Source organism: Hippoglossus hippoglossus, chromosome 5, assembly GCF_009819705.1.
Source record: "Hippoglossus hippoglossus isolate fHipHip1 chromosome 5, fHipHip1.pri, whole genome shotgun sequence".
Taxonomy (NCBI): domain Eukaryota; kingdom Metazoa; phylum Chordata; class Actinopteri; order Pleuronectiformes; family Pleuronectidae; genus Hippoglossus; species Hippoglossus hippoglossus.
The window spans coordinates 307,792-317,791 of NC_047155.1; the positions used below are offsets into that span (position 1 = coordinate 307,792).

The 10,000-nt window shown below is 47.0% G+C and overlaps 2 protein-coding genes across 4 annotated transcripts in view; one reads left to right on the forward strand and one right to left on the reverse strand.

Annotated features, from left to right (window-relative positions):
- Window positions 1-945, forward strand: part of LOC117762147 (amphoterin-induced protein 3-like) — a 2,085-nt gene extending 1,140 nt beyond the window's left edge. The window contains exon 1 of the mRNA XM_034586644.1: window positions 1-945. This exon is cut by the window's left edge and continues 1,140 nt beyond it. Coding sequence (XP_034442535.1) covers window positions 1-714 — 714 coding nt within the window. The 3' untranslated portion in view covers window positions 715-945.
- Window positions 1-10,000, reverse strand: part of LOC117762142 (E3 ubiquitin-protein ligase RNF123) — a 65,782-nt gene that overhangs the window by 22,410 nt on the left and 33,372 nt on the right. For all 3 annotated transcript variants that reach the window (XM_034586637.1, XM_034586635.1, XM_034586638.1), the window contains exons 32-36: window positions 9,584-9,723; window positions 9,388-9,444; window positions 8,958-9,089; window positions 8,577-8,652; window positions 8,404-8,488 (exon numbers count right to left, since the gene is read on the reverse strand). In XM_034586637.1, the coding sequence (XP_034442528.1) occupies window positions 8,404-8,488; window positions 8,577-8,652; window positions 8,958-9,089; window positions 9,388-9,444; window positions 9,584-9,723 (490 nt within the window). The remainder of the gene's footprint in view (window positions 1-8,403; window positions 8,489-8,576; window positions 8,653-8,957; window positions 9,090-9,387; window positions 9,445-9,583; window positions 9,724-10,000) is intronic.

A 10,000-nucleotide genomic window follows, 5' to 3' on the forward strand; every position in this document is an offset into this window, starting at 1 on the left:
TCAGTGAAGGTGGGAAAGGCAGTGTTGCTGCACTGTGTGACCTCGCTCAGTGGACACAGCGTCACCTTTCTCTGGGTGTCACCAAATCAGGAGTACGTGGCTCCACCGGGGAACAACGGATCGTTAAAGATGTTCACCAATGGAAGCTTGGAGATCGTGACGGCGCGTGCAGAGGATTCTGGTGTGTACTGGTGTATGGCCCTGGACCAGCTGCAGCAGCGAAACGAAACCCGTGAGGTCAACGTGACGGTGGTGTTGAGCGGATCTCACGAGTCCTTCAACACCGGGTTCACCACCCTGCTGGGCTGCGTGGTGAGCCTGGTGCTCGTTCTCATGTACCTCTACCTGACGCCCTGCCGCTGCCCTGCATGCACGAAAGTCCCGACCCCAGCTGGCCAGAGCACTGGGAACGAGGCTGGGGCAGGAAGTGGCCAATCCTCCATCCTCACCCCAACTCCGCCGACAACCACCGAGGGCCCGGGCCACAAGGTCAGTACCAACAAGCATGTGGTCTTTCTGGAGCCTCTCATAGAGCAGCAGAATGGCAGACTAAGGGCGGGGCCAGGCTCTGGGGCGGGGCAAGGACACATGGGTCCAGGTTTACTTCTAGGGCCAGAGCCGCATCCAAAGCTCCACGGCCAATCGCAGCAGAGGGCGCGGGAGACGGACTCCATCATGTCCGTGTTCTCAGAAACACCCATCATGTTGCCATAGAAACGGGTCAAACAATCACCACCTCTCCCTCACCATCCTCTGCCTCACTCCCTCCCCCCACTGCACAACCACTCCACCTGAGCAGTAAAACAGATGACTGCTGTCGCTGCAAGTGCAATTTTAACACCTTGAACACTGTTGACCAAATGTGCACGTTATCGTTTGACCAGGTCTGTGACACCCGACGACCAACCAACCCACTGTGATAGGACAGACTCTCAGAAATGGGGGGGGGGGGGGGGGGGGGGGGGGGACTACCAGAAGTAAATGAGACCAAAGAGAGTAAGAGGCTGTTTGAGTCGAGGCTGAGAAACGGAGAGCAGACGCTCGTCATGGGTTAGGGGGGTGAGGAGCACCGTTAGCATGGACTTCTACTGAAAAGCACAGGGCTGTCCCTTTACGCACGGCTTTACCTTTAACAAACATTTGCTACAGATGCCTTCTAGTCTCACACAGACAAGTAGAGAAATCTTTTTCTAGAGCTTCTTAGCGTCTCCTGGTTTTTCTGCTTCAGTTGATTACAGCTGATGTGAGCGCCGCGCTGTCACAGTGTCAAACGTTTCAGAGTAGACGAGCTCCAGAACAAGAGCTTTTAGTCATAAAAATAGAAACAGTTTGAAAGGGTATGTTTGATTCCCCCCCGCAGCTTGATTACTGTCATCAGGAGAACAAACAGGAAGTAAAGGGATAAATAAATAAAGCTGCGGAGCATTAGTTGAAGTTATTAATGTAGGAGGAGAAGAGTCTGTGTTCAGTGAGTTCATGTGAAGTTTATCTGATGACAGACAATCATGGCCAGCGTGATCTTTTTGTTTTCACTGTCTTCACTGTGCTCACTGCATCCTGTCGTCCTCTCACTTTATCTGTGTCTGAATAAAACCTTGTATCTGCAGAACGTCAGCTTCTTCTTCTTAACACTCACATCAAGTGTGTGTGTGTGTGTGTGTGTGTGTGTGTGTGTGTGTGTGTGTGTGTGTGTGTGTGTGTGTGTGTGTGTGTGTGTTCACAGAGCCACAGTATTTCCAGGTAACACTTCACACTTATTCACAATTAACTATCATAGAGTCTCTTGGTAAAACTGTAATGTTTTATTCTTCCCGATCATATTCTACAACCACTGGATCGTGACCGATGAGAACCAATCAGGAAGAGAACGTCTGAGTCATCGTTTACTAACGTCTCAGTTTCTGTTCAGACTCAAACACAAACCCAGAGTTTTCAAACTGAAACAAGACCAGTTTACACAAGTCTCTGATTCAGAGGCTGGAAAACTCCACCAGGCGTAACCATAGCAACAGTGATAGGTTTTAAAACTAATTGTCAATGTGGGCGGAGCCTCAGACTCTGTGATTGATAAGAATCCCATAACGCTTTATAGCAAACTGGAAGACTGATGCAGAAACAAACACATCTGTATTATCATCATTACTAACATCTGGAACACGTTACTCTGTTCTTCACTGTGAGACTCGTGCTGTAGACGTCTGGTTAATGAACATCTATCAGTTCTGTGGTTCTGACCGAGGCAGCATCCTGATGTCAGGTTTGAACTTCAGGAGGAACCTGAAGCCTCACTTCTCTCATTCCTGTACATGAACACATCACTGCAGCTGCTTTACACTGTAACACAATCAATGAACCTGCAGCAGAGCCACACTGTTATATACCATCATATATTATACATATATATGATCATATACAATCTATGTTCAAACATTAATTCAGCCTGGAGACGTCATTATAATCAATCTTTACTCTTAATGTACTTTCCTAAAACACTTCTGGATCTGCTCCAGAATCTAATGAGGTCTTCTCTGGGTCGTGACTCGCCCCAAACATGGAAACCTCATAGACGCACACAGACACAGACACAGACACACACTGTGTTCAGGTGCAAAAACAAAGGAAGGCTGCACAGAAACTCAACCCCACCACCACCACATAAATGGATCATTAATCTTCCCTTGTTCACTTCCTGTGTTGCCTTCATGCTATAAATCAAACGAACATGATGCCAGTGAACACAACACAAGCAGAGTTACGAGCAGATCATTAGGAAGAGCATCCAATCAGAGAGGGCCGTCACAGTGGGGGGGTGGGGAGGTGGGGGTTTCACACTTTATTAGGAAGCTCTGCAAACATAAAATTATTTACTGCAGAGAAACATCAAGATTCAGATCTGAGTCCGTTCTGAACGTTTAACTCTTAAATCAGAGAAATAAGATTCTGCAGAACTTCATGTCGAATCTGGATGTTTTGATTTGGCTGCTTTTATTTTGAAAGAACAGGAGCTGATCATGGTTAATTCATCTGATTATATTTTGAAAGTCTGACTTAGTGAGAATAGAGGTTAAAATAGAAATGTGATTCTGTAACTGAACAAAACAACGAGTCACACAATCATCATGACTGCAAGTCAGTCTCAATTCCCATCATGCCTCTGTGACTGTGTCAGAATATATGGCTCCATCGTCCCCCTGCAAGCTTCTGCACAGTGTGTGTGTGTGTAGTTGTGTGTGGGATCCACTTTTATGAAATTGAGGGCAGAGCTGACATTAAATATTTACGGGGTTTTCCACGCACGCACGCACGCACGCACGCACGCACGCACGCACGTACGCACGCACGCTGTAGTTTTCATCATTTGTGCTTTTTAAAACAAAAATGTTATAACATCAGGTTTAAATAAACGATTTCACATTTTCTTGGTTATTTTGTCGCTGTTCTCACTGAATCACATGAATGTTGATTAAAATAAACGAGTATTATGTAAATGAGTACATTAATGGCAGCAGTAGTCATTAGTTTAGCGTGTTAGCTTGTTTACTGGCTCCATCTGTGCAGTGACAGAGCCAAGTGTCTGTTGACGCGGCGCCAGACGCTTCATCAGCGTCTCCGACCACAGACACTGTGGACGGACAGCGGTGTCAGCTGATCCACACACACACACACACTCGGTCTTATACACTGAACTGAAGAAAGGTGTGTGTGTGTGTGTGTGACCTTTGACCTCTAATCCGTAAGTGCACATCTGTACAAAAAGGATCCTCGAGACATTCTTAAGAGAACACGTTCCTCTCCAAGTGAATGTTCGTGTCAGATGTAATTAACTTCCCTGTGGGTGTTCCTGATAGATCCCCTTCACCAGAACATGAGGTCACTCTGACCTTTGACCTTTGACGGCAAATTACCATCCGTTCATCTTTGAGTCCAACTCAACGTTTGTACCAAATTTGAAGAAGTTCCCTAAAGACGTTCTTGAGATATCTTGTTCCGGACAATGAGATGGTCGGAAAACCGGAACACATAATGCCTCCGACCAGCAGGTGTCACCGGCACGGAGACACAACACCACAACATGAACTCTCTTTGCAGACGACGCACACTTCTACGTTCCAGACTCACTTGCAACAGATGGATTTTTCTAATTGACTCAATTCAGACGTTGTTTTGTACGAGTCACGATCAGCTGATTGAACAAGTTCCTCTTTACACGTCTGCAACTTCTCATCCAATCATCACACCGCCTTTCATTTAGTCGCCTGTTGGTGGCGTCATATCCCCACAATGAGTTTGATTTATATTTCATAAGGTTCACTTTAAAACTGATTCAATCGTTAAATCAGCTGATTTATGTGAATGAGTTAACGATCCAACTGAAGTCATGTGACGTGATGAAGAACAGATGATTTCAAGAAAATCTGATTCTGAACCAAGATGAAGTCAAATGTTTCTATCACTGAAATATTATATATGTTTTCTCCTCTTCCTCTCCTCCCTCCTGTCTTCTCCTCTTCCTCTCCTCCCTCCTGTCTTCTCCTCTTCCTCTCCTCCCTCCTGTCTTCTCCTCTTTCCTCTCCTCCCTCCTGTTTTATCCTATCTCCTCTCTTCCTCCTGTTTTATCCTCTTCCTCTATCCTCTCTTCCTCCTGTTTTCTCCTTTATCCTCTGTTCCTCCTGTTTTCTCCTCTCTTCTCTCTTCCTCTCTCCCATCTTCCTCCTGTTTTCTCCTCTTCCTCCTGTTTTCTCCTCTCTCCTTTCCTCTGTTTTCTCCTCTCTCCTCCCCTCAGACCTCTCTGTCTCCTCTCTACTCTCTCCTTCCTCCTGAATCCTCTCATCTGTCTTTGTGAATCTCTCCCCTCTTCCTCCTGTTTTCTCCTCTTCCTCTCTCCCCTCTTCCTCCTGTTTTCTCCTCTTCCTCTCTCCCTCCTGCTCTCTCCCTCCTGTTTTCTCCTCTCTCCTCCCCTCAGACCTCTGTCTCCTCTCTACTCTCTCCTTCCTTCTGAATCCTCTCATCTGTCTTTGTGAATCTAGCCTCTCTCCCTCCTGTTTTCTCCTCTTCCTCTCTCCTCTCTTCCTCCTGTTTTCTCCTCTTCATCTCTCCTCTCTTCCTCCTGCTCTCTCCCCTCTTCCTCCTGTTTTCTCCTCTTCCTCTCTCCTCTCTCCCTCCTGTTTTCACCTCTTCCTCTCTCCCCTCTTCCTCCTGTTTTCTCCTCTTCCTCTCTCCTCTCTTCCTCCTGTTTTCTCCTCTTCATCTCTCCTATCTTCCTCCTGCTCTCTCCCCTCTTCCTCCTGTTTTCTCCTCTTCCTCTCTCCTCTCTTCCTCCTGTTTTCTCCTCTTCATCTCTCCTCTCTTCCTCCTGCTCTCTCCCCTCTTCCTCCTGTTTTCTCCTCTCTCCTCTCTTCCTCCTGTTTTCTCCTCTTCCTCTCTCCCTCCTGTTTTCTCCTCTCTTCCTCCTGTTTTCTCCTCTCTCCTCTCTTCCTCCTGTTTTCTCCTCTTCCTCTCTCCCTCCTGCTCTCTCCTCTTGTTTTCTCCTCTCTCCTCCCCTCAGACCTCTCTGTCTCCTCTCTACTCTCTCCTTCCTCCTGAATCCTCTCATCTGTCTTTGTGAATCTCTCCTCTCTTCCTCCTCTCTCCCTCCTGTTTTCTCCTCTTCCTCTCTCCCCTCTTCCTCTCTCCTCTCTTCCTCCTGCTCTCTCCTCTCTTCCTCCTGTTTTCTCCTCTTCCTCTCTCCTCTCTTCCTCCTGCTCTCTCCTCTCTTCCTCCTGTTTTCTCCTCTTCCTCTCTCCCCTCTTCCTCCTGTTTTCTCCTCTTCCTCTCTCCTCTCTTCCTCCTCCTCTCTCCCCTCTTCCTCCTGTTTTCTCCTCTTCCTCTCTCCTCTCTGTCTCCTCTCTCCTCTCTCCTGAATCCTCTCATCTGTCCTTGTGAATCTCTCTCTCCTCGTCTGGCTCTCTGAACTCTGACCCTTCACGCCTCCATCTCTCCTCTGCTCCTCTTTTCTCCGTCTCATTTTCCTCAGAACTTCGTATTTGTTCAGAGCGTCGCCGTCTACCACCCTCCACATCCAGACTCCAATTTACACTCTGCTCTGTCGTTTCCACGGTAACAGAAGACGGAATGATGGGAAATCTGCTGCGGAGTCGACAGTCACACACACACACAGTCACACACACACACACACACACACACACACACACACACACACACAGTTATGCAAACATCAATCTGTGTGTGACTGAAGTGAGATGTTTTCATCCAATCAGAGCGGAGCAGGAAACAATAAACTGTCTTTCGGCTGATGACTTCAACTGCCCCCCCAACCTGTCATGTGACTGAAGCTCTGTGTGAACCAATCAGACACGAGGCGACGAACACAACAAACACAATGAACGAGTGAAATTAATAAAATCTATTAAAAGTGGATAAATACCTGCTGTCATGTGACAGAGGGTTAAAGGTCAATTCATTAACCACGTGAAGAGGTGAGGTCACAACGTCCTAACCCTAACCACAGCGCTCAGCAGTGAGCCACAGAAACGTCATATAGCCTCATCGCGTGACTGCTGACCAATCACAACAGAGTGGAGCAGTTGACCAATCAGAGCAGACTTCATCAGGAGGGGTCTTAAAGAGACAGGAGCTAAAACCAAGTGTTTGAGACAGAGGCTGAAGAGAGGAGCTGCAGCGACGGACAGTCTGAGGAACGTGATGTGTTTTCTCGTTGTAGTGAACGAGACGTTGTAGTGAACACTTCACCCCCCCCCCCCCACCATCATAGTGGTGAGGAGATAATGAGGGAAGTTTCATTTTTTGGTGAACTATCCCTTTAATGTCTGTGGTCTCCAATGCTTTTTGTTGTTGCTGCTGCTCAGCTCCATGTGCTGACCTGTGGAGATGTTATTGTGTGTTTCCTGTTGCTGCGTCTTTGAGGATAATTATTTATGTTGCTGTTCTTCTCTTTGTGGCGTCTTGTTGTTTCAGAAGCATCTCACCGTGCTGGCTAACACAAACACTGTATAATGTGAAGCTCTGTCTCTGTACTTATCAATAAATCATCACCTAAATGTTTTAATTCAACATGACTGACTCGTCTTTCATCAACCTGATCATCATTCCTGAAAAATAGAATGTGTTATTATCCCGTCTCCCCCTGCTGATCATACAGGAACACGTCTGATCTCTGAGTTAACGTCGTGACCACGGAGGGAAACCTTCGTCTCACTATTCTCCAGCTGAGAGACGACAATAAACCTCACAGCAGGTCGAGCAACAACATCCCAGAGCCGAGGCCTTCATGCTCCAACGCTGCTAAGCTAATTAGCCTCAGTCTCAATCTAATCTGTGAGAGGCTTCAAGCTGCTGCTCATGTCGTTCAGCCCGAGGTTATGGACAATAATTAGCACCATTGATTTTCTACAGTGTAGAGGGAGGGGGAGGGGTGGTAATAACACCATTGTGAACGGGGGGGGGGGGGGGGGGGGGGGGGACGTGAGGGTGATTGACAGATGAAATACACTGAAAATAAAGAAGTGAGTCACAGAGAGGCAGAGTGATGTCACAGAGACAGAAGTGACTGAACTCTGAGGCTGACAGTGACCCCTGCTGGAGACGCTGGAGGTTAATGAACATCCCGCAGGTCGTCAGGCTCAGAGGTCACTCAGTCAACCGAGGACGACAAAACTTTACTATCCTCCATAGATAAACTAACGATTAATTAATACTGTTGTGTCTAAGGTTGTTATGCAGCTGCCCACCACTAGGTGGGGCTGCGGATTTGAGACAGTTTTGCATGAATCCAGTTGGTTGTGTAAATAATTTCCTGAATAATCACATGCAAACACTTGAGCACCCTCTAGTGGTTGAAGTTATTATAGCAGGCAGCAGTGCATGAACATGAGACAAGCTGAGAGCTGGAGGCTGCTGATTGGACGCCTGCTCTCACTCAGCTAATGAGTGAGAGAATCTGCAGCAGGAGACATGTGAAAAATTACAATTAAATCCACAACTGAAAACTCATGAATATCAGAGCGCTGCTGTGGATACAGATGGAAATGTAGCTGTGCACATATGTTCACAACAACCCAACACACAGCCACGGACACACTTACACCACAATCTCTACCAACCGGTTTTACACCCACACCAACCAGTAAAGCTTCAGTTTACATCCATGTCTGACTGAAGTTTTCATCAAAGGCCCAACCAACTATTAACGTCACCGCGTATCAACCGCCACTGGGACGTCGCCTCATTGACACAATCACAGATGTTTTAACAGCTGTTCTTCCTGGATATGTTGAACTTGCTTCATAGTACAGGCCCCAGGTCTGACTGACGTCCAGCTCAGACCAATCACAGAACCACCAGCACTCAGGTGCATCATGGGTAAAAACATCAGCTCAGACTCACCCCTGTCTGTCTCCGTCCACCAGGATCCGAACCAGGATCCCTGTGACAGCAACGAGGATTGGATAATGATCGACACTCTCCAGACCTGCAACAAAGACAGAGACACACACAATACGGTTCAAACTGACACACTCTAAGTGTGTGTGTGTGTGTGTGTGTGTGTGTGTGTGTACCTGGAAGTCTTAAGTTGACAACACGATCAAACAGGTTCTTCTCTGCTGTCACTCTGTTCAAAACCTGGTTCAACAGCTGCAGAGACAACACACAAGTTTATCATCTCACTCACACACACACACACACACACACACACACACACACACACACACACACACACACACACACACACACACACACACACACACACACACACACACACACACACACACTGACTGTTCGTCCTTCAGAGGATTTTCTGTAACTAAGCAACCACACAAGAGTGGCGATCTACTTCCTGTTTACATCACATGACCAGTAGATGTGAATAGTCACGTGACATGTGTGTTTTCAGGTGTCAGTTTGGACAGAGATTATTATTATATTTTTATTATTATGACCTGAGCCAGTCGTCTGAGCAGCAACTCTGCGGAGGGGCGGGACCAGTCGAGGAAGATCTCAGGAACCAGAGTGACGGTCATCTCCAAGACTCGCAGCAGACTGACGGACAGGTCGAAGCAGGTCGCACACACCTAAACGACGACACATCAGGTGAGTGCGTGAAAACAAACACATCCGTGAATATCAGGAGCTGCTTCACGGAGATAAACAGCAGGTGGCGCTAATTCTCCTGTCTGTGTGTTAATTCTCCTGATTGGTGGAAACATAATGATGTTACAGTCATGTGACTTCTTTGCCTCACTGCAGTCATTTAACTTTTATTGATGCGTCAAAGTTTTCACCTCGATCAAGAAAATAAACTTTTTCATTATATTAAAAGATAAGATTTGAACATCTGGACGGAAACAAACCGACGAACAGATGTTTTACCTTCAGCTGCCGAGTGTCAACGAAGTTTCTCTCTGGACGCTCTGCGGCCTGCTGGATCTGAGAGCAGAGCAGGAGGAGAGAAAAGAAGATGGAAAAAGAGGCACAAGGAAAGAAAGGAGAGGAAATTCAAATAAAAAACCTTTTATATTTAAATCTTTTCTTTCCCAGAGTCCCTGAAGGTGTCCGAATAACAAACCTCCTGGATCATCCCGATGAACTCAGAGAACGCCCAGTTGAGCTGGTTCAGGACGCTGTTGAGGAACGAGGCGGCCATGTCTTTGTCAACACTCAGCAGCTCCGCCATGTGTCTCTGCAGCAGCAGCGACGGACACGGCTCTAAACCAATCACACGAGAGGAAACAGGTCAACAGACGGCAGAGACATGTCAATCATCATCAGAGGTTAGTGTGGCACTGAGAGATGGATCAGAGGATGGAGGGTTGGAGGACGAAGGACGAAGCACAAAGAGAAGAAGAAGAAAAAAAGGGAGAAAAGGAGAAGTGAACACAGAGGAGAAGAACAGAGGAGAAGATGAACAGAGGAGAAGATGAACAGAGGAGAAGATGAACAGAGGAGAAGAAGAACAGAGGAGAAGATGAACAGAGGAGAAGAA